The following is a 25,839-nucleotide window of genomic DNA, read 5'->3' as shown; positions in this document are numbered from 1 at the left end:
TCTTTTATCTATTCATTCTTAAACTAAGAGCCCGACCAGAAGCAAACTCTAAGCACATATTTGAGGAAGAATTTTTTTTTCAAAAATTGCGATTATCAATTTATCATTATTATCTGAAGTAATTTTCACCCATTCATTATGAGTTTTGTTAAAAATTATTTATTATTTTAAATGTTTTTTTTGTTATTTAAGAGTAAGGTCATTCCTCACGGTTAGTTGAATGTACGGAATATATAGATGAGGACTAGGTTACTTGTGAGACGGTCTCATGAATCTTTATTTGTGAGATTAGTCAATCCTACCGATATTCACAATAAAAGTAATACTCTTAGCATAAAAATAACACTCTTTCATGGATTGCTCATCTCTCACAAAATACGACATGTGAGACTGTCTCACACAAGTTTTTGTCATATATGAGATTTTAAGGGACAAGACATTTGATGATAATATTTATAATACATATGTGTTTAGAAGAGTATATTTCTTAAGATCCTTGGTTAAGAAAGCTCATGCAATTAGTGTTAAATGTATTAATTATCTATAGTACGGAATACTACAGTTGTACTTTTATCACTGATTATATTTTGATCTTAAAAATCACAATTAATATTGAGCTAAAATCACATGTTCGATTCTTATGTATCACAAAGAGAACAATAATGACTCTTTCCACAACATTAAAGTGTGTTGCTCTCGCTGTTTTTTTCTTCCCCTAATTGGATATATCAAATTTCAAATTTCAAATTTCAAATGAACGATGCAACTCCATCCGACACGTGGGCAATATATATTAGTTGATCCGAACTAATAAAAAACTAAAATGGAATTATATTTTGATGTAAGTGCTACTTTCTAGGGATTTCTAAAAGGTAAACAAATATTTCCTTTTGGGTAAGTTGATATATGCCCCTCCTCAGTCATAAATGGATTATTCTTTCCTACTTTTGTAGGCACTCCCTTCCTACACCTGCAGGCAGTGCTTGCAGAGAGTTTTTTTTGGCTCAATTTTTTTTAAAAAAAAATAAAAATTTCTCCATGATATTGAATCCCAGCCATTGATTCTGGGTGTGAGCACTGCCCCCACACCCAAAATCGAACTTACCAGGGACAATGAATTAATATATTATTTTTGGATATTCTAACAACTACTATATATCCTTAATTTAGAACAACCTTAAATACGTTTTCGTGAAGCTCTTCATAATGTGAGTCCATAACGTCATACAAGAATACAATTGAAATATACATATCATGTAAGGCTCGAGAATTATCCGTGCCATCGATGTGAGAGTTGAAGAGGATTATGCATGACATGAAAAATGTGAATTTGAGCAAGCATGACCGAGACAAGACCGCACCTGCGGTACTAACATCACCGCACCCGCGGTGTAAAGATAGAAAAATGAGTTTTGTGCGAACAGACACCGCACCCGCGGTCCTGTAATGACCGCACCCGCGGTCATAGAATTTCAGGAAATAAAATGTTGCCGAAAGCACAGCGCACCGCGCTCTTAAGTCACCGCACCCGCGGTGCTGCATGCAGAAATGCCACCCTTTCCTCTTGAGCTGACACATGGCATGGTATATATATGATTTGTGCTGATTCAGTTCTTCCCCATTTCAGTGAAAGCACCGAGAGCTATTTTCAAAGAAGGTGAGAGGTTTCCTTCATATTAGAATTGAAGTTTTGCAAGATTTAGCCAACCGATTTTAGATTCGACTTCGGTTTTGAACTCACCTTGTCAAGAGCTATCAAAGGACGTAAGTTTCTTATATTTTCAGCATATTTCGAAATATACTTGTTGGGGAAATTCAGATTTGAGTTAGAATATGTGTTCTTGATATCTTGAGCTTGTTATATTTACTATCGGATTGATTTTCGGATATCGTATGCTTTTGTTCGAAATCCTAGCATGTATTATGTGAAGATTTTATAGATTCTAGCTGGTGGATTGATGTTTAGATGAGATTATGAGTTGTTGGGATTGATTATGATATTGTTGTGGTGAGATTGTATTATCGGTATCGAAGAAATACGTCGTTATGCCGTCGATTTGATACCAAATGTGATTCTTGAGTTGTACAAGATGGTTGAGTTGTGTTTTGATATATACAGCCCATTCATTATCCCATTTCAGATTAATCTTGGCAGAGTTGACATTCCGACTTTGAGACTTCGATCGACGATTCGACAAGAAAGGTATAATTCATGTGGTCACGGGATTGCACAACTCGATTCAGATTTGATACGAGTTTCCCTAAATCACATACTAGATTGTTATTACATTGATTATGTAATGTCTTGTTTATTGATTTATATTCGAGTCCTGAGATAGGAGATATTGGCAGATTGCCAAAACTAGACGTTTCGGTGTATCGACACATAGAAGCAGATTTGCTATATGTGTAGACCCTCGATACAGAGTTGACCGAAGTCTAGGAATAAGACGTACCGTTGCCCCGAGTGGTTGGGTAGGTGACAGACCGTCTTATTCACACCGGGATCCCTAGATTAGAAACGAGTCGAGTCAAGATTTAAATGTTGAGTACAGATTTGTATTCTTCTACATGTTTAGATTTTATTCATGTTAATTGATATATGCTATGCTTTTGTACATGATTTATGACATTGCATGCATCCATGTTTTATACTGGGATATGTTCTCACCGGAGTTATCCGGCTGTTGTCGTGTCTGTATGTGTGCATGGCAACAGGTGGGGCAGGATCAGGGTCACGACGAGGAAGAGAGAGTTGATAGCGTGGAAATCTCGGGCGTGGAAGATTCCTAGTGTTTCCTACTGGACTTGTAGCACTTATGTTTGTAGTTGTTATTGAACACTAGTGTATGTTTGTACGTACAGACTTGTATGTACATTACGTTGTTTAATTTCTATTGAGACATGTGATGCTTTCGTTAATACATTTGAATTAAAGTTAAAAGCAAATTTTTGACCCACATTTTCGAACAAAGATCCAATTAAATCCCAAAAGAATTGAGTTAGAGCCCGGGTCCCCACATATCAACAACTGATATTACATGTAATATGTCATCAACAAATGTCAATGATAATCATATCCTTAAATAATATAAAATTGATCTATTTTAATTATCTAAAATTTGATACTCACACCATGATCAACAATATGTTTATATAATTATTATTATATTATGAATATTGTATCAAAATTAAATTATTTTTTATAACATGAATTCTTGAAAAAATATATAAGATTAATAATATAAATATAAAAAATGATAAAATTTATATAAAATACATCAAATATGTATAAAAAAATTTGGAAATACAAATTATATAAAAATACAAAATATTATTTAAAAATAAATGTAATATATAAACGTCAACTTGTATTTTACACTCTTACCAAAAAATAAATAAGAAAAAACATCACACTCTTATTTATAACTTTTAGATAAAAGTTATAAAAAGTGAAGCTGACATTCAGAGACATTCAAAAATATTTTCATAGTTTTAAAATCTAAGGAGCGCTTCTTAGAAATTCACACAAACGCTACTTTAGTCTGCGAAGCTGCTTACGAGTTGGTTCGTTATCGGTTATCCAAAACTTTAAAACCAGATAACTCAATCCCCCGGTTAGGAGAAAACCGCAATGATTAGACTCACTCCGTTTAAATCCGAATATTCCGTGATTTTTTTTATTATGAACCTGATCCATTTCGACAAAAATTTGTGTGGGACAGTCTCACAGGTCGTATTTTGTGAGACAGATCTCTTTTTTGGGTCATCAATGAAAAAATATTACATTTTAAGCAAAAACTTATATGAGACGGTCTCACGGTCATATTTTGTGAGACGGATCTTTATTTGGGTAATCTATGAAAAAGTATTACTTTTTATGTTAAAAGTATTACTTTTTATTGTAAATATGGGTAGGGTTGACCCGTTTCACAGATTGAGATCCGTGAGACGGTCTCACATGAGACCTACTCTACAATTTATGCTAAGAGTATTACTTTTTTATTGTTGATATCGGTAGGGTTGACTCGTCTCACAGATAAAAATTCGTGAGACCGTCTCCAAGAGACCTACTCCCCATTTTAGGACCATAGCACATAAGCGGCATAGCCGAAGGTCACTTGGTATTGACTCATAGGAAAAAAAAAACGACGTGTTATTTGATATCGGTAAGCGACATAACAAAAAGGAAATTGTTTTCAAGACACATATATTTTTTTATATCGGTAATTTGATATAAATATATATATTATATATATGTATATAAAGACACATATATATATATATATATATATATATATTAAAGTATTTATATTAGAATTATGCGTTACTAAATGTGGGACTAGAACTCCCATCCACCACAGTCCAATTTAACCACTAGTACAACGACGCCAACGTTGCATGCTTGTACGATATGTTTTTATTTTCATTTATTTGAAGTTCTATTTTAAATGAGGATACACAATATATTTATAAGAAATAATGAGTGGCTACATTATAATTTTGATATATGAACTAAAAAATAAATTAAAAAAAAATAAAAAAGACCCAAGCAAAAATTGAACCTACAACCTCATGATTAAGAAACATAGGCTTTATCCACTAAACTACATGTGACTTGCTTTTATTTTTTAACACTTTATTAATATATATAATTAGTAATGTAGAGAGTGGGGGTGAAGGGTATTTTAGGTATTTTAAAAAACAGACCAAAGAAGTTACTCTAACCTACTCAACCTTAACCTTAATAAATAGTAAGAGATGGTATTCCTAACATAAACAAAGCAAAACGGAAACACCCATATTCTTGTATACAGCAGCAAGAAAGCATCACATAAATAGCCGAGTAACTAGAAATATTAGTACGATGAAGACAAATATTTCTCTAAGAAAAACAGAGACATAGACCCAACTCCCAAGCAACCTTTTCCTAATACATTCTCCCATTGCAATTGCGTGAACCACAAAAGCAATGCTTCTTTTTAATATCTCCGTTTGCATCGCAAACTCGATCTATCATATAATTGTAATTATATGTAAGCTCGCGTAGAGCAGGGATGTTCCTGGTTGCAAAAAACATTACGTGTGGCATTTTCTTGTCATGGTGATCATAAAGAACATCTTGAGCATACATGTTAGGAGAACAACTATGGTTAATAAATCTACTGACGTTCCCAAACTTACAAGCATCGATAGCAAATGCATCGATGTTTCTTGAACCATCAAGGCCTTTGGATTCTCCATCTTCGTCATAACCATCGCCAATATCAAAGAGGTATTCGTCATGGCCAATTCTTTGTTCGGCTTCCTTGTCTCGTAGCAACTCTCCGATATATTCGCATATGAAACTACCGGATGTCACGTAGTCTCGTGTTCTTACTCCCCACCCTCTTTCTTTGGTCTTAAAAATCTCCAACTGGATTCTAGGGGGACGTTGGCTGACTCTATTCATACATGAAGGCGGGCATTTGCAATTCGGGCCACACTCATAAACTATGGTTCTTGATCTAACAATTGAACCCTTTTCATTGAATGGAATCTCTCCTCCATTCCTTACAACACATGAACATTGACGGGAATCCGAACAACCATTTAGGCAGTTGCAACCAATAGGTTCCACGCGCCTATACCAATTCGGATAAATAATCTTGTTTATGTATGAGAAAGGTGGGGGCCTAAGATCGTCTATTCCATTCATAGCCCGAATCTTAAGAGTCTCCAGTCCTTGGGATACATCATTCGTAACACAAATTTCTTTGCGAGGTAACAATTTTCCAGGCTTAGCAACAGTTTGACGAGGTCTCGGTTGGTCTGGCATTCTAATTAATTCAAATTTGAACACCAAACTACCATTTTGATCTCTTTCTTGCCAATACTTAGTTACCGCATAAAGTCCATCATATACAAATAAATACTTTGAGTCATTAGAATTGGCAAAACCATAAGATCTCATCCCACTCTCTCTTTTACGAATGACTCTTACCGGATATCCCATGTCCATGCTATTCGCCATAGCAAGATTTCCCCTTGTGAGCTTCTGATCAGCAGCTTTCTCGACAAACTTTGGATTCCCGCCTTGACCCGAATATATCAAAGAATCATTTGTTTTAGCCTCATTCTCGTAACGGCCTGAATCCACGACACAGGTAGCAAACTTTTCACCTCCAATGGTCACGTAACCTATTCCACTCACCATCTGGCGGTGTAGGCCAACAACAACAAGTTGAGCCCTGAATCGAAAAGTGTCGCCAATTTCAATGCCTGGTATATGCCCAAAAGGGTTCTGGACAGAAATGCACATTCCCTCGGCCTTGACACGCTCCGCTGCTTCAATGTGTGCATATGATTTACATTTTTGTCCTTCGCCCATCTCTGCTTTCCGCTGTTTCTGCTCCTTCTTCAGTGCCTCGTAATGCTCTTCAAACTTCATTAATGCTTCCCTCACCTTACATCCCTCGGGCCCATCACGCTTCACAATACACAAATTGCCTAATTCCTGATGTGTTATACAGTTTTTAGGCTCACCATTACGTGTATCCTTAAACTCGACATAGGCAAGATTTTCATCTGTTGTAAAGTTTTCCATGGATTCATCTTCTTGTTCCTTTTCAACTTCATACTGATCCGAATCCAAAAACTCAGACTCCTGCCAATTTTCGCCACAATTTCTTCCGTTCTTTTCAGAAAAAGAATCATCATCCTCCAAAACAGTAATTTCAGTTCTTTGAGATCCTACCACATCACCGCCCTCTCGATCAAAATCGCCACGAAATCTCTTCAATTTCACATCTTGAGGAGATAAACCGTAAATAACATCTCCAACATCTCCCCACTTCATTTCTAGTCCAGTGTTATCCTTTTCTTGAACCCTTCTCAAAGTCACATCCGCACCACCTTCCCCAAAATTTACTTCCAACTTATGTCCATCAAAACCTTTAGACAAAATTCTGGCCACTGTTAAATTTTTAGGAGTCGAACACTCACCATTCACAAAAGCAACATACTCAAGGGCCAAAGCAAGAACTTTTGCCACTTTTTCTAAAGCACTTTCCCACACCGGGTCAAGAGAACCAAGTTTCTGCTGATTCTCGCCGCCCATTTCTTCAGCGATACCATCTGAAATCTTCGGCTTCTCCATATTATTAAACCCCTCAGTTCTTCCTCCGTTGGTCCCAGAAACTAATGGGTTAGATTTCTCTGAAAATTTCGACGGGGAAGTCTCCACCATCGAACTGCATTTTACTGGTGAGTGGATCCCAGTATTAGGCTTCGGGGGGCCACAGTTTCTGGGGAAATTCCGAACAGCAAAAGGCTTAGGGCTGCGCTTGAACTTTGAAGGGAAACCTTCGCTACTAAAACCGTCATTATCAAGTAATCGTTTCTTCGGAATAGAACTCTGCACTGCCATTTAGCTTGAAGGAACTTGAAATTCCTAACTATTCACAAACCCAAAGCGATGTCAGACTCTGCACCGTTTTACAGTCACAGATGATGCATGTAAAATTTGAAGCGACTCTTCGACATAATTTTACAGAAGGTTGAGGGTCGATTCAGTTTAACCGAATTAATGACCATTACACTGAATTAATTTGGAAATTCAGTTCGGTTCATTGGGAAATTTGGTTTTAATTTTCAAAATTATCGGTTAAATTGAACAATTTTGGTTTTTGCATTTAACAAAAAAAATTTAACCGATTTAATTTTATATATAGGTGTAAATAATATTTGTAACATTCATAATATATTTTTGTTATGGACAGCCGATTTTTAATCGGTTTTTGTTTTGTTTGGTTTGGTTTTAAAATAAAGATTTATCAGTTTTATAAAATTTGATTCCATCGTTAACCGAACCGACGAAATAGTACACTTTAAATGTACATGATGTAAGAAATTATACATGTAAAAAAAATAAAATATATGCAATATAACTCAAAAACAATCGATACATATTCATGTAAGATTTTATAGATCATCATCATATTACATATCGCTACTTGCGAAGACGGTTACATGAATATCATATATTTAAATTAAACGATTTTCTCATATGTGAAGTCTTAAACCAATATTTATCTTAACCATATATATCCACGTTTTCAAGCTTCAATTATATAATCTATATACTCTATAATATCCACATCCTTTTAGATAATAGATAAAAAAAATTAGCAAAAAATTTCACACTCTGAAACTTTTCGACCTCCAATCTCAATTGAGCCAAGCCATTTGTCTAAATTCAAGACCAAAGTTTCATAATGAATGTTCTGTTTTTAACAACTGATTCTAAAATATTTACTTTCAAGAGCTTCATTTCATCTATCTAAATTTTTTTTACCCAAATAAAGAGATTTTGAACATGGTTGGGGAAGATAGCGGAGTTTTAAGGGTCATCATGGTATGGGCCTTAATTAGTTTTTTTTAAAAATAATTTTAATATAAATAAAACAATATTTTTAATATAAATAAAACAATTATGAACTTGTAAAAAAGTGCAACATAAAATGGTTAAAAAGGGAGGCACGGGGAGTAAGAAATTGATCTTGATAACGCATACCTTAAATCACAACAAGAGACTAATTTGCTGGGAACTAATTAAGGAGGTGTTGTGCTGGAAAGTAATTTGGGAGATATTGTGTATCAATGTCTGAATTGGATCCAATGTCTTGGACGATAAACCTATACTTCCTGATAATCCCATGTCAAATCAGCAAACTTAATGTTTTATGATCATGTGACTAAAAAATATTTTACGTGTACAATCATTATCAATAGTTTTTATTATAACGACTAGAAGTCGATTCTACGTATACAATCATTATCAGTAGTTTTTATTATAACGACAAGATGTCGATTTTATAATTGATATGAAAGTCAAGTTAGATAGAACAATCCAAATACCTTTGCAATCCTCCATTGATGCATGATTGTCATCGACAATTTCCTCCTGATATTTGCAACAACTTGCAAATCATGGAAATTGAACACTTGACTTGGATTACCGCTTTATAAAAACTAGGATCGATGATGATGATACAATTAAAAAAACTTAAAATTGTACGATAAACAAAACATCATGTTTTTTGTGATGTACCCAGGAGAATATTAAGTTCACCAATGGAGTCAAGTTCAAACTACTAATATCACATGCTGTTCGAGTAAAATAGTAAAATATTCGAGTAAAATAATTTATAAGCCAGAAAAAACTATGATTTGCGCCTCTCCAACTTTCCCTTGGAAGAAAAATTATCATTTTCAATGGTCGATATTAAGCAGATTGTGGGATTTCATATCGAAATCAAGCATGTCTTTTTCCAACTCTATTTCATAAATATATAAATCGAGCACTAACAATATTCCAAAATTAATAACCATTAGAGTAGGTTTTTTGTGACACGGTTTCACGAATCTTCATCTGTGAGATTGGTCAAACCAACCGATATTCACAATAAAAAAGTAATACTCTTAGCATAAAAATAATATTTTTTCATGGATGACCCAATTAAGAGATCAGTGTCACAAAATACGACCCGTGAGACCGTCTCACACAAGTTTTTGTCTAATAATTAACATGAAGAAACTTGAAAAACTTTGAAGTTTAAAATTTAGAGTAGGTATCTTGTGAGACAGTCTCACGAATCTTTATATGTGAGACGGGTCAACCCTACCAATATTCACAATAAAAATTTAAAAGTAATACTCTTAGCATAAAAAGTATTAATTTTTCATGGATGACCCAAATAAGATATTCGTCTCACAAAATACGACCAATGAGACGGTCTCATACAAGTTTTTTGTCTAAAATCTATTGACGGGAAAATAAATACAAAGATCCAATCATCCTTATCTAATATACATTATATATATGCAAAATAAATATGAATATACAAACAAAAAGGCTTTGCAAGTCAATAGATCTATTGCAAGAAGTTTAGCAAAAAGAAACTCAAATTATGATAATATAATATTACTTGCAGAAGATATTCAAAATAATAATCAATAACAGCAAACTTCAAAATTTTTAGCACTAAATTTTATAAAAAATTAGAATTAGTAATTCTGACCTTCTTCTAACGAAGGATTCAATCTCTCAATACTAATATTATGGTTCAAAGAAACCCATGATATTGGGACTATTTATAGGCAAATATTTCCCATAAATTTAGATTCCCATTCCAATTCAAATTCTATCGTGCGTAGGAAACTTTTCCATTCGTCAAAAGTTACGTGTCCTCAAATTTCTCGTTTACCTTAAATATATATTGTACAATATCTTTTCAAGATTCAAATCTCACATCAACGTTTGGAAGAAAAAATAAATATAAATTAAATAGTATCTTTCTTTAAAAAAATAGTATCTTAAGTTTGACAAATATGTATTAATATATACACCCCTATAGTCATATATATATATATATATCAAAAAACATGATGTTGACACTGCCTCCGTGTTAGATAGTGATAAGGGTGTGATTATTGGATTAAAACGAAACCGATTTTCTGAAATCGAATTATTCGAACTTTTTTTTCCGAAAAATCGAATCAAACCAAAAAATTGTAACATAATCAATCAAACTATTTTATCTTTTTTTAAAAAAAAAATCAAATTTTAATTAAAAATGTGATAAAAATATTGAATAAAAAAAAATCTTAATTTTATTTAAAATATATATTTTTATTTATAAATATATTGTCCTAATAAATTTTTATAATAAATTTTGTAATATTTATATCTTTATAATAATATTATAAAATTTAATCATATTAATTTTTTTTTTATAGAAGTTCGGCATTTTTGGTTAATCAAAGTTTTATATTAAAAAATTAAATTGAACCGAACAAACGACAGTATAGAAAACTAAAACCGATCTTCCGGATAAGCCGAATCGGTTTTTCAAACTAATTCAGTTCGATCGGTTATTTTGGTTGAAATCGATATCTTACTCACCCTATATTGTAATCTATGTATGTTCTTTATTTGTTGATGTGTGATCTTTTGGTTAAAAAATAATTTTATTGGTTTTTCTTCATTCTCTGAGTTACCTATCTAGAAAAATTCAATTATCTCAAAAATTTCCAACAAAGAATTTTTTTCAAACCTTATAATTATTAAAAAACTCTATTATTCTAACAAAACACATCACAACACAAGCACAAGAATAATTATCAATAATCCTCAAATATTTCAATTAATTGATTATTTTTTCTCAAAATTCAAGAATAGATTTTTAACTCGGAAATTTATATACATCGTAAGTCAATATTATCACAATTCAGATAATCATAACTAAATACTCAACATAATTTTAGTGTTGCCGAATTTTATCTCAAATCGTAAAAGTTCAAAATCCGCGAAACTAACTAATATACGAGAATGAAATATGATTTATGGAGTTATTCTATGTTAATTTTTTAAACACGAGGCTGAAAAAGAAAACAAAAACTAATATTTTTTTAAACAAACAAAATAGGTGGGGCTGGAACCCATCCTAACCCAAGGATGGCTCCGCCTCTATCTAAGGGCGGAACTACATGTATGAGCCCAGGTGGGCTCTTCTATTTTAAATTCTTTTACATCGAGATTTTAGCTCAAGTAAAAATCATATATGGCCCAGATAGCTCAAGTAAAAAAATAAAACAGAGCTCGGAAATATTAAGATTTTAGCCCAGCTCCTCCACTGCATGGGACATATATAATGATATCAGCATTGCGTTTGGAGAACTGTGCAACATATATATTATTTTGTTTCTTATCTTTGGTGGGATCGATATTGTCCGTGGCTCAAAGTTCATTTCTCAGCAGCAAACAAACAGAGAATTAGTTGATACAAATTTGCAACGCAAATGGAAATGGTCCTTGTTTACCTCTTTTCTTGTACTACACTTTGTTTTGTCCCCTTGAATAATTCATGTTTTGCATTAAACTCGAGTCAGGTATAGTGCAGGTTACACCCAAATTTCGTATTAAATTATAGTTTTATAACTTATTTGGACATAAAACATTATTGTTCATGTAGGAGGATTATGATATAGTAGTTGCCATTAAATGAAAATTAAATTACATAAAGCATCTAGTTACAACTTAGAGAGTAGACTATGTTTAATCTCAATGTGAAGGGCAAGGCAAAATAGCTAGGAAGACAATCGAATTTCCGGATAAATTTAAACCCCACATGGGAAGAATCTGAAGACTTAGAATCGGCTCTCTTCTTGCTGCAAATCCATTGAGCTCTTTCACCTCGAAATATAGCCGAGCTGCTCCATCTCCCAACTCACTTTTGAAGCAACTCTTTCATGGCAAGGGACGTACTCCTGCAATTGACATAAATTTAAGCAATCATAACAGCAAAGATACATTCTATAAAAAAATCTTCCGGCAGAAAACAATTGTTACCTCCAATCTTCTAACCAGCTCCTTTGGAGTTGGTGCAGACACAATGATATGACGAGCATTTGGACTAACGAAGCCTTCCTCTACTGCTTTGTCGACGAATGACAGCAATGAGTTATAGTATCCATCCACATTCAGCAATCCTACCTGCAAATGGCACATACGGCTGTCAGATTCAAACTCTATTCTCAACTAATTTCGTCTAATTTTTGACGAACCGGTTTATCGTGGATTCCCAGCTGAGCCCACGTTATCACTTCAAGTAGTTCCTCCAAAGTTCCATAACCACCTATATGCATCAACACAATTCACAGATTGTGATCAATAAATAATAGACTGATCCATTTGTCAAATGCCACCTGAAAGCCTAAACGTTAAGGGAAAAACCCATCCAAATGTTTATTTTAACTGTAATGAGGTGGCAGATTCCATAATTTTCAGAGCAATTTCGTATGCCGTTATTTATTTATATGATAAAAATAAAATTCGAATCTTTGACTTGGAGATTTAAACCTGGTAAGGCAATAAAGGCATCTGAATGCCTAGCCATCTCAGCTTTCCTTTGGTGCATATCTGCCACTGCCTTCACTTCCCCTACTGTTACACCAGTTAACTACAAAAGAGAACTCGTTCCCATCAAGAAATGATTTTTTTCATCAAAGTTGCTAATAAAGTTCAATTTTATTAAATAAAAAGAATTAAAAAATTATATCACAGATACATTTTAAATGGAATAAAAGTACAAGAAAGGGGTTGAACGAACAAAACATGGATACATTTTAAATGGAATAAAAGTACAAGACCGAGGTTGGGTGAACAGAAAAAGAAAAATCAAGGATAAACATTTGAAGTCCTAAAAATGCATGAATTGTAGTGAAAAACAGCAGCCACCTAAATGATCTAATCTAAGTACTCTTTTAAAGATAAGGTTGTCAAGGACCAACCAAGACACAAGGACGCTTCCATTTTGTCAGATCCAAGGTCCAAAAATCAAGAACAGTAACAACATAGAAAAAATCAAAGAACAGTCACATTTTCCTGAGGCAGAATCTTAAAAGAAATCAAGAACTTTGAAAACAAGTAACTACAATAACAAATAAGATGTAAATATAGAATGGTAAAACCAAAGGTTAATAAAAGCTTTGGTAAATGGCTAGTTTAGATAAGAAACGGGGCCAAGTTTTTTTAATCCTAGCAGACATACCTCTCGGGGCATGAGAGTTTTGGGAATCACGCTGCAGAGGAGACAATAACAAGACAAAAAAGTCAATTCTAGTGAAGGATTAGCAAAACCAATCACAGAAACCGACTAAAACTACATTAATAATTCAGAAATCCCTTTTATCGTTTTGATCTGTTTAAGACAAATAGTCAATAAATATGATTACAATACAAGAAAAAGGAAAAAGAAAGGTCACCCGATTACGTGGCGACCACCATCATGAACAGCTTGTGACACCAATCCCATTAGGCCTATGCTGCCCCCTCCATAGACCAAATCAATGTTCCTAGAAACCTTGACATACAGTCAAAACAGATTAGCCCAAAGTTCCAAGAATGAAGACTTTTGTGTAAGTCTGCACAGGGGTTAACCATTAATATTTGTCAGTTAACCATGTGAAAGTTATCACAATCTCCCAGTGAACAGTTGAATTTCACTTGAGAAGATTTAATCATAGTCTACATTAAGCTACCAGTAGTAGAAGTAGTATTTGTCGCAGATATATTAATATGTCGGTATCTATTGAGGAAAAGAAAATGGTGAAATTCACTGTCAGTTATGGTATTTCAGGTAAAATTCGACCCTACCCCTGCAGGCACTGCCTGCAGGGGTAGATCCAAGGGCCAGAAAAAACTGGCCCATTTTTTTTTATTTTTTATTTTCCCCCCTCCCCATGAAGTGAATTTTGGGCCCTTGATATGGTCAGCGTCGACTTTACCGTATTTCAGATAGTTCTGAATGAAACTTTGTCTTGGATAATTTTAAATTCTTTATACATACCAAGAAAATATAATGATGGACAAAGATGAAATCTACCATATCCAGGATCAGGCTCAGAAAACTCATTGAGGTAGCCAAGCTGGTCGTAATGGAGAGATTTCTTATATTCAATAGGCAAACTACCAAGTGTTTTAAAAGAATACCAATGAAATTCAAAAAAAAAAAAAATTGAAGTGATGACGAACACCAAATCTGCATGCAAAATGTACAGCTTGAAAATATTCCAGAATATTAAAGGGCAAAACAAGAATCAAACCAATAAGCAACGTATCAAAACAAAAGAACCACAAAATGCAAAACCCCATGAAATCATTCAAAAGCAGAGATATAAATGTCCTTCAATCTTCAGCAACATCGGGACAATTCCTTGCCAAAGACTCGACCTTTAATTTTTTTAGAAACCATTCCTTCTTAAATCAAAAAATGGTTGAATAAACTCACTCAACATTAGAGAAATGGAAATACGCGTAATACCAAAACTTTGCCAAGCTCAATGGCGGATTCTCGATAGCTGGTTTTCTTGCCTTGACTACTCCCACAAAAGACACAAACTCTCTTGAATTTCGATGCTTTTCCTTCGTTCTCTCCCTCCATTTCTCTCGGTTCTTGGTTTCTATAAAATTCTGTCCCTTTTTTCCCTTGCTACTAATATGCGTAACAACTTAGAATAAAAGAAGAATCTTGATTACAGAAATACACATAACATCCACCCAATAAGTGGGTTTAGCGTGTATTTCATTGCTAAAAAAGTTGATGATAATTTGCGTCTATGGAGACAGAGACCGGAAATGGTTATGGGTGGCGACTCCTGCGCTTCCTCTCCAGCAGCATTGGGATTGGATGGTCTTTCTTTTATACTCACTAGTTTTCTCGAACCATGTGCTTCTGAATCTCTATACGATTATTTTATTGGTAAAATTTGATAGAAACCACAAAAAATATATAAATCATCATCCGATTTTATTTTCATATTTCAAAGTTTAAACCACTAGAATATTGTCACAGATTATATTCGTCGATAGTGGTATCAATCAAATAGCTAATAGTCTCGCTTCTTATGGTTTTTGAGTTCTCATGTAACTATTGACTGGTTGGCTCATAGTAGAAGGTTATTTTCATCACCAGAAGAGATTTGTGATATTATAAATTATAATTAATAATAATAAAAAGTCATTTTAAATAAGTGATATTATAATCAATTAACAGTTTTTTTAATAAGTCATTTTAAAAATAAGTAACATTTATGTATACACACACAAATTCATAGCAACTTCAGCCTTACTTTTTCTTGGACATAAGTTGCGATAATATACATGCTTAAAAATTTTAAATGGAAATGAACAAACATTTCTTTTTTAATGTAAGATGCCAAATTTTGAAATTTCAACGAGAAAGTAAAGTTGGAGATTGAAGGAAAAAGACAAACCACCTTCGACAGCTAAGTTTGGGTCAAAATCTTTGATGAAATCCATTTAGATTCGGGTCAAACAACGGTTCTCTGTTGATGGGGGATTACGTAAAAGACAACAGGAAAAGGTTTGGCTTACATAATTACAAGACATAATGCTGTTAAGTTGAAGCCTTTGTGCCATAGAGAAAGGTGGCACAATATCAGATATGTTTTGATTTTTTTTACCAGATCTTTTCTTTTCTTGTCTTCACCTTCGAATAAATTTTGGTTTGACGAAGATAAATAATTATGAGCTCATTAATGAAAGAATCATGCACTTATCCTGAAGGGACGTATTGACGACGTCAACGTTGTTTGACAATTAAAAATTTTTAAAAAAAAAAACTACAAGAAGAAACATCATAGTATAAAATAATCCAAACCAAATTATCTTATAAATGATTCATAATTAACTTATCTTTACAACGAGAATTCTAAAAACGGAATAGAATTGCTGAAGTGTTTTATAATTTTAATGAAATCAAAATAACAAAAATAAAATCAGTGCATAAACTTTTAAATAATCATCTTTACCAATCCCAAAATATAGTTTGTTCTTCTTTGTCTAGCTGATATTCGTTTTTATCTGATGTAGAACAATAAGAGTTGAGCTTTTGGGAAATATTAAGCAAGTGAGAGTCGATCAAACACAACATATAATAAATACATATGATTTTCAAAAAATAACATACCATGACCACATATTTTTATACAAAACATAATCATATAGCACTGATATTTTATCTTGTTTTCATGGCTTACTGAAAAGTCTCTAATTTTTACCCATCTAAGAGGGTGATGACATATAATGATTTTATATTTACGGTGTTGGCACCTTATAATGGTTTTATACTGGCCTACAATGTAGGACTTATATCATAACATATTATAGAATTATTCTTCATATCAAACATGAATCATAACAGTGCTTCAATGAAATTCTTATACAAAACATATAAGGAGAATGCATGCTCGATTGATTTAACACATATATTTAAATTGAAAATATAAGACCACTTAGAGAATTTTTAAGAACAAATTGTTGTTTGAAACTCGATCTTAGAGAAAACTGGTTAATGAGATCCTACCCATGTGGGCATTGCCTCCATGAGAGGATGGATGGCCAAGATCTTGTCAAACATACAATTTCAAAAAAAAAAGTGGGTCCTACATATGCATGGACAAATCTTGACCATCCATCCTATCATGGGGGCAATGCCCGTATAGGTAGGATGAAATAAACCGAGAAAACTCTGCTTTGCCTACTATCTTCATCTACATTGCTCGACAATATGTGCGTGTTGTGCTTGCAAATCTCGAAAATTGTGTTGTGATTTTTGAATGGCTTATTTATAGGTGCTGCGCTCCTTTTAATTTTGCACGAAATCATGTTATTCTGGACTCTTCAATCATTTCATAATCAGCGGATAATCAGGTGCAAAATTCATTTCATGATTAAAAAAAATTATTCCATAATTCGAAAACTTGGACATCAAATCTGAAAAATTCAAAATTTTAATGCCTTCTTTTCAAATTTTTGTGGTCTTTACAAACTATGTCTTAAAATACATGCAAATTATTAGCAAAAGTGTGACTCAAATATATTAAAATATAAAGCGATATTAAATATCGTGTTTTGTGACTATGTCTAGGGATGGTAATGGACCGAGTTAATACCCAGCCTCGTGTCAAACTCGCCTGTGACATGCAATTCGAATTAATCTTTTTAAGTGAGAAAACTTAATTTTTCAAATTAAATTATTAAAAATGATTCCCTCCAGAGTCAACGACTTATTGGACTCGTCATATCTCGAATTAATTATCTAACATGCAATTCGAATTCTATGATGATTCCACTGTTTTTCTTTAAAAAAAAAAGTAAAATACATTTTTTTGAAAATGTCCATTCTTTGAAAACATAATGTCTTTGAATTTAATTGAATAATTGGTAGGGACAGATGGACTCAGAAATGGAAAAAGTAGTGTGGTTTTTTGACCTTATTATTACATTGTGCAGGAATGTCGTCTAAAATGGGCGGAGGTTAGGGGACTATGGCATGGCAGCCTCTGTTTTTGAAATCAGAATTTCTACACATATTCATTCCTAACCCTTCAACTTTTATTAAACGTCAATCGAACCCCTAAACGTCTATGTTTGATTTTATTCTTTTTGTTGCTTGGAAAGTGATTTTTTGGGAAATATTACGAACAAAATGTATAGAGAATATGATTTATATTTATTTTCTCGTTAAAGATATATTTTACCTTAAGCACTACGTTATGTAAACATGTGTAGAACAATCGGCCGATATGATATTAGAAATAGTTAAAATATATGTGTACACATTATGTGCTTATACAACTAGCTTTTGTTATAGTTGGAGGGATTCTTACAAATTTGGAACCAAATAGAACGTATCATTTCTTAGGGTAGGTATTCTACGAATTTCACACCAATATATGTGTACACATTATGTGCTTATACAACTAGCTTTTGTTATAGTTGGAGGGATTCTTACAAATTTGGAACCAAATAGAACGTATCATTTCTTAGGGTAGGTATTCTACGAATTTCACACCAATATATGTGTACACATTATGTGCTTATACAACTAGCTTTTGTTATAGTTGGAGGGATTCTTACAAATTTGGAACCAAATAGAACGTATCATTTCTTAAGGTAGGTATTCTACGAATTTCACACCAAAGGTTTTTTTTTAAAAAAAAACCTCGACAAGAGTATATAAATGATCCTAATCAGAACAAAACCTCGTAAGATTCGATGGGTCCACCAATCTTAATTATCGATGGCATCTAATCCAAGTGGGATTTGGTTCTGGCAGTTAATACAGTTATGACAATGGCAAATATACTTTTAAGCTCACGTCGAGTCATTCACCAGACCAGTGGGCCACTTTTTTGTCGACCACAGCCACCGAAAGAGCCTCGTCACCAAGATTCTTCTATTTTCAATCAAAATCAAAATCACACACTCTTTTATAATATATATATATATATATATATATAAACATAGATTTCGGGGATTCCCGCTTTGTCTCTTCGTCTACTTGTGTAGGTTTTTTTCATATTTATTATGAAAATAATATTTTTATTTGTAGATTAAATCAACAAAATATTAGTATCATAAAATTGATTGGTGAGAGCAAAATTTAGCTTCGAGATCGAATTCAAGACACTTAATATTTTCTACTTGAGAAAGATTTATATAATCTTTGACGTTCTTTTTTATTTGGTGGTCAAAAGGAACAGTGATTGCAGTGAACAGTAGAAGAGATATTTCTCCCTCATTCATTGGTTATTTTCATATTTCTTTTTTCCAGATCAATGGGACAAACAGTGAACTGTGGAATAGTAAATGTACGTCTCCCCCTTTGTGGCAACAAGTCAAAAGAAGAGAAGAAATAAAGTTGTCAAAAAGAATCATTTAGGTGGCACTACATATTAAATTCAAACTTTAATTCAATAAATAAACTTTATCGGTCATTTCCATAATCGGATCAATGCTTGGAATTCCTGGTTAAGGGTTTCCGGGATGACGGAAATCACAATCAAACTTGCATGGTAAGTGGGTGCAAAAAGGTCTAGCTAACTTGGAAGGGTGAAGATTGCTATACTCCAACTCATTTATAAAATTTTGGCAAAAACTTGTGTGAGACGGTCTTACGGGTCGTATCTGTGAGACGGATCTCTTATTTGGGTCACCCGTGCAAAAGTATTACTTTTTATGCTAAAAGTATTATTTTTTATTGTGAATATGGGTAGGGTTGACCCGTATCACAGATTATGATCCGTAAAACGGTCTCACATAAGACCTACTCTAAAATTTTAATGCAGGTTTTCATCAAATATAAATTTTTTTGAATATTCATATTCTTCAATAATACATTAAATTAGTGCTTAATTTTTTTTTATGTCATTGATTCAATTAAAACAATTAATTAACACAAATAATTAATTTAATTTATTTTAAACTTTATTTCAATTAATTTTTATAACAAATTTAATATAATAATAATTTAGTATTAGTTTAACAATTAGACAATAGCTTTATAATAAAAGTAACTATTATTCAAAATTAAATTTTACAAAATAATATAATGAATATCAAAATGAATCTCAAATTATATCCCTAAATAATAATTACAATAAAACAAAAACCGGGAAAAATTATATGTGAACGAAAGCATCGGCGGTACTACAGTACTGTGCCAGAGTTGTGCTACAACTTGGCTCAGAGAATAGCCCCCGGTTGGAGTTAGCCTTAGTGGCTTCATCTTGGGAGATTATAATGACGACTATAGTTGTTATAAATTGCTTTGGCTTTTGGAATTCAAGCACACATAGAAGGCATATTCGAATTCGATTAAAAAATCGCAGCATCAGATCGATGTTCATGGAGCCAAATCTGAGCTCGACTAAATAAACCATGTGGCGAATAAAGCCAGACCACATAGTCCAATGCGTGCTAAGTACTAATCACAATCTACTAATCTTGTATATTCCAAATATGATGCAAAATGTAGTTCTTTTCATGTAAATGGATAGTCATCTTCCCTGAAACAAAAAGGTGGCATCCTCGTAACTTAGGCTTATTTTCAAACTATGTTTGAGATGGATAATGTCATGTCTTGAGAGACCGGGCTTTGTAGTCCAGTGGTAGTGGTCTCATCCATGTAACTCGTAGATGTATGTTTGATCTCCCTCCCCCACATTGTACTAAAAAAATGTCTTGTATTGAAGAAATAGAGAAACACGATGGTAGCGTAATAAAAAACAAAAGAAACAACTTGAAATGAAATAAAATTTTGTGCTGATGGAATATATGCGCACCTTTCCATGCAGGAGAGAACATTACATAGGATCTTGCTATTGAAGTTGCTCAAGAATTATAAGCTTGGCATCTTCTTGATTCCTTCTGCTTCATTGTTGTTCATTGTTCGAGTTTAAAGACAAAAGATTAGCCTATTTTCGTGTCGAGCCACAGAGGGACGACCAAGAACGATCCCCCATTTTCTCAATTCTTTTATGTATTTAACATTTTTTATGCATCATATATCAGAAAAAAAAAGTGTGCTCTCTCATTTGCTCTGTTTTTGTTTGTTATCACTTTTCAGGTATGCATAATTGGTTCCCTGTCGAGTCTAACTATCTTATAGTGGATTTCTCCTTCCATTCTTATGACATGAAAGTTCCTCAAAATCAATTCTGAGATTGCCAAAGATCGTCTTTTCAGAAAGATTTCTAGGAAAAGGTTATGATGTAATGTCAACTAACAAGAATATACAACATTAACATATTTCGATATCCAAAAACCCCCTTGTTTCCGAATGTTCTCTAGCTCCATCATATGCCAATAACTCAACAATCTTGAAAATCTGATCTCCCTTTGGATGTGCTTTGTCCCCTGTAGTAAATAAATGATTTATCCCCCTCATATTAATCCAACTACAGCCCAACTCCTTTTTAACCTCTGTTTCCTTCATAAGTTGCCGCATTGTTGCGACCTCCTTCCATTTTCCAGCCAAAGCCATAATATTAATAACCATTGAACATGCACTCGAATTGAAGCGTTCAAGTTTCAATATTTGCTCAGCTGCAAAGACACCCAACTTAAAATCACCCCAAATCCTACATCCATTTAATAATGCCCTCCAAAAGATTGATGTTGGCTCAAAAGGAAGCTCCATGATAACTGTATATGCTTCTTTAAGTTTTCCAGCACGTGCGTACATGTCTACCATAGTGGAAAAATGTTCGGGTCCCGGAAAAATCCCAGAATCCATTTTCATTGAGAGAAAATACTGCCTCCCTTCCTCCACAAACCCGCAATGGCTACAACCGTGTAAAACTCCCATATAGGTAATACTATCAGGATAAAACTGAGCTTTTTGCATCTGATGGAAAGCCATCATTGCTTCAATCCCATACCCATGCTGGGAAAAACCAGTGATCATAGCATTCCACGACACAAGATCAGGTTTGTCTAAGTCAAGAAAAACAGCCCTTGCATGGTGAATGCTTCCGACTTTGACAAACATAGAAATAGCTGAGTTCCCGACATTTGTGTTGCCATGAAAGCCTCGTCTGAGAAGCTGACAGTATATTTGCTCACTCATTGAAACCATTGCCAGATCGGCACAAGCGGATAGCGCACTTGAGAACAAATGAGGAGTCGGGTGAATTCCTACCAACAACATTTCTTTGAACACCATCAAGCTCTCATTCGCGAAGCCATTTTGCTGAAAACCTGACACGATACAAGACCAAGAAACGGAATGGGCATCAGGCATTTGTTTAAACAATCGCCAGGCATCATCGACAAGTGAAGAACGGCACAATCCAGTAATCACAGCCGTCCAGCTCACCACATCTTTGTCAGGCATTACCACAAATAGCTTCAACGCCATGTAAATTCTCTCTGCTAGCATACAAGCCGTGATCATTGTGTTCCACGAAAATGAACTCCTCTCAGGCATTGCATCGAACAACTCTCTCGCATTTTCAACCATTCCATTCTCAGCATAGCACCTGATCATCACATTCCATGAAACTAAATCCCTCACCCTCATTTCATCAAAAATCTTTCTCGCATGATCAACCTCTCCTTTGAGCGAAAGATGTGACATTTTTTGGGTTAGTCTCACCAGAATTTCATTCTTTCGACTGCTTAAAGAATGCCCTGTATCCACAATTTCGGGGAAATGAATACCCGCGTGTAGAGTACGTAAAAAGGGGGATTTGAAGATCGTGGAAACATATATTGATTTGGTTGAGTTGAGATTGAACCTTCTTTGCACCATATAATTTCTACCAAACTGGTAATCAGCTAATATGATTAAAATCCCAAGATTTCCCGGCAAGAATAGGCTGAATCTGATTCAAATTGGATTACAAATTTACGACAATACCTTATTTTAGCTATTAGTAAACCTGAGGGTAAAAACATATAGGTCTAATTCACTTCTACATTGGTCAAAGGTTTAATATTTTCTTACATTTCACTCAGAATCTCACGGGTAATAATCCATAAGACGGGTCAACCCTACTCATATTCACAATAAAAAATAATACTCTTAGCATAAAAAGTAATATTTTTTCATGGGTGACTCAAATAAGAGATCCGTCTCACAAATACGACCCGTGAGACTGTCTCACACAAGTTTTTGTCTAGAATCTTTTCTCGTCTCAATTTTTTTTTTCTTATTCTCATCCTCTGACTATTTGGACATAACCAAATCGAAACAGCCCCAATATTATTTTTCGCATTTAAATTATTGAAATTGAATTAACTTCATATATGTTTTTAAAAAATAACAGGTCTATTATAAACGATCTCACGAATCTTTAATTGTAAGACGGGTCAATCATATATATATTTATGATAAAAAGTAAAAGAATAAACACTCTTCATATATGGACGTAACCAAATCGAATCAACCCAAATATTATTTTTCGCATTTATTGAAGTTGAATTAACTTCATATATGTTTTAAAAAATAACATGTCTCTTGTGAAACGATCTACAGATATTTAACTGTAAGACGTGTCAATCATGTATATATTTACGATAATAAGTAATACTTTTTATATAAAAATTAATATTTTTTTAATAGGTAACTCAAATAGGAGATATGTCTCACAAAATTAAATCGTGAGACCTTCTTTGTATAATACTTTTGGCACAAAAATAATATTTTTTTCATTAGTTACCCAAATATGAGATATTTATCACAAAATTAAATCGTGAGACTGTCATACAAAAGTTTTTTGTTTAAAAAATTAAATAATTAACATTTTTTGGGGGATATAAATATTTATGATTTTTAAAATTTTAATTACAGAATAAAAAAATTTATATGTAAATTATATAATTTAAAAAATTTCTATTAGGCTTCCCCTCACGACAGATTTGCACCTAATTATGAGGTTATATAAAGATCAATTCTTACTTCCAGATATAATGTTGAAAATAAGAGTTGCTTCTTCGGAATTTGTCATTGACATATAAAAATCTTTTAGCATTCTAGTTTTTTATGAGGCAAAAATTTGTATGAGACGGTCTTACGGATCGAATTTGTGAGACGGATCTCTTATTTGAGTTATCCATAGAAAAGTATAATTTTTTATGCTAAGAGTATTACTTTTTATTGTGAATATGGATAGGGTTGACATGTCTCACATATTGATATCCGTGAGACGGTCTCACATGAGACACACTCTTTTTCTAATTGTTATGGAAACCAACAGTTTATAATTATTAAAAAAAAATCATCGTAACAATTTAAGATTTTTAACTATATTTTTTAATATAAGTCGAATATAATAAATATTATTATTAATATCATTTTTGAGGAAATGTGAAAAAACTATATTAATATTTTCATTTTTTGACGATTAATTATTTTGAAAAATATAGTACTTGTACATTTAATGCTCTTGGTTGAGCTCTGCGACTTTGTTAGAAATAAATAATTCAAACGACTTCTGAATATCTGTTACAAACCGCATAACATCAGTACCTGTTACACGGTTAAGATTTTTGACAAGTATCGTGCAGTTTTCAAAAGAAATATTTTATCATACCTAGCTCATGAGCTCTGCCACATGAGAAGATCAAAAGTGTAGTTTTAACCACACATATCCGGAATCCACCAATTCATATGTAGGGTCCATCAAATTCTTTAAAATCAACGGTCCAGATCATGTTGGGCACTGTCCCCATTGGTAGTATCGACCTTCCCGTTTTCAAATAAGATTTTGACAAGGTTGCTTTATGCTTTCTTCCAATATTTATTTATCGAGGTTCCTTTATGCTTTAGCCTTCAGCTAATCTTCGGCAGGGCTGATACTTCACTGATGCAAGACATTTTATCCTTACTTTCCTATGTCACATTTTGCTTACAATAGATATGGGTTTTATTAATTTTACTTAATGTTCTTAAATTAATCATTGTTTTGTTATCACCGAAACTTATTAGCTAGATCCAACAATATTTAATTTGAGTTAAAAATCTGGACTACATTTCTTATATATATTGTTTTCTCCTGCACATGCATGGGCGTCCTGGCAGTGAATGTTATTCTTTCCTCCTCAGATGAGGCGATGTCCTCGGGAGGGACACATCTAAGATATCTGGTGTGGTTTTCTCAATCTTTATCTCTTATGTTATAATAAAAAATTATTATGTTCATATTTAAATTACCATGACTCATGAGGATCGCTTGTCCAAAATACTTATTGATTTTGGGAAGAATCGAATCGAATCGAATCATCTAAAGTTAACAACATGATGATGATGATGATAATAATAAATAAAAATAAATAAATAATTTAAAGATGTAGGGGATACACTCACGTCACATACACTATCTTGCACGTTAATTTAAGAAACAGTAAAAAAAAAATATGATTTTTCAATAATTAAAATGTTCTTGGATGAAAAAATTCCAAAACAATTTTTTTATTTATTTTTGAGCTCTCCCTTAAAAATATGTGTCTAGATTAGTTTTTATTTAAATTATTTCAAAAATAACATTAATTTTTATCATTATATCCAAAAATATTTGTATGGTATGTATCCATTATCTTTAAATTATCTAATTTCTATTATTATGTGGTTGAATTAAAAAATATTTCCTCTCATCATATGCAAATTAAAAAAGTATAGATTAATTTGAATTTATTTAATTCTTCCAACAATCAACGGTCATTAAATAATAATTCGTTTAGTTAGAGGCAAGGAAATGATGTACATAATACACATGGATGATGGATCCGGTTAGAAATATATAAGAAAATCTGTTTTCCTCTAAATAATATAATATAATCATAACAAATAACAAGCGATTCTCGTTGGGATTTAAATATTAACATAATACTTTGACTACTTAATATAATGTAGTCCTCGTTATAAAATATATATTTAGTTTGATTCATTTTGATTCTACTTACCACAATTAATAGGCACTAAAATAACA

General features: G+C 33.0%; 3 protein-coding genes across 3 annotated transcripts in view; 1 reads left to right on the top strand and 2 right to left on the bottom strand.

The window, feature by feature from the left end:
* Positions 1–25,839, top strand: part of LOC140826135 (pyruvate kinase 1, cytosolic-like) — a 102,162-nt gene that overhangs the window by 15,068 nt on the left and 61,255 nt on the right. The gene's annotated exons all lie outside the window — the stretch shown is intronic.
* Positions 12,039–14,172, bottom strand: LOC140826132 (cytokinin riboside 5'-monophosphate phosphoribohydrolase LOG3). The gene is made up of 6 exons (XM_073188281.1): positions 13,807–14,172; positions 13,593–13,623; positions 12,902–13,001; positions 12,607–12,677; positions 12,392–12,535; positions 12,039–12,309 (listed from the first exon to the last, which is right to left on the bottom strand). The coding sequence occupies exons 1-6, from the start codon at positions 13,854–13,856 to the stop codon at positions 12,232–12,234; spliced, it is 474 nt and encodes a 157-aa protein (XP_073044382.1). The 5' UTR covers positions 13,857–14,172; the 3' UTR covers positions 12,039–12,231.
* Positions 19,999–22,797, bottom strand: LOC140826131 (pentatricopeptide repeat-containing protein At2g13600-like). The gene is made up of 2 exons (XM_073188280.1): positions 20,692–22,797; positions 19,999–20,577 (listed from the first exon to the last, which is right to left on the bottom strand). Exon 1 carries the CDS (start codon positions 22,659–22,661, stop codon positions 21,150–21,152), a length of 1,512 nt encoding a protein of 503 aa, XP_073044381.1. The 5' UTR covers positions 22,662–22,797; the 3' UTR covers positions 19,999–20,577; positions 20,692–21,149.

This window comes from Primulina eburnea, chromosome 3 (assembly GCF_022965805.1).
Source record: "Primulina eburnea isolate SZY01 chromosome 3, ASM2296580v1, whole genome shotgun sequence".
Lineage (NCBI taxonomy): Eukaryota > Viridiplantae > Streptophyta > Magnoliopsida > Lamiales > Gesneriaceae > Primulina > Primulina eburnea.
The sequence above is the reverse complement of the archived record's forward strand: the minus strand, read 5'-3'. Positions and strand labels throughout refer to the sequence as shown.

What these genes read in the sequence shown, in the direction of transcription:
- LOC140826131 (XM_073188280.1), bottom strand. Translation starts at nt 22,661, where the DNA reads ATGGTGCAAAGAAGGTTCAATCTCAACTCAACCAAATCAATATATGTT.
- LOC140826132 (XM_073188281.1), bottom strand. Translation starts at nt 13,856, where the DNA reads ATGGGATTGGTGTCACAAGCTGTTCATGATGGTGGTCGCCACGTAATC. An exon ending in GGTGGTCGCCACGTAATCGG is followed by an intron (nt 13,624 to 13,806) that starts GTGACCTTTCTT and finishes TCTCCTCTGCAG; the next exon opens with CGTGATTCCCAAAACTCTCA. An exon ending in TGGGAATCCACGATAAACCG is followed by an intron (nt 12,536 to 12,606) that starts GTTCGTCAAAAA and finishes TGCCATTTGCAG; the next exon opens with GTAGGATTGCTGAATGTGGA.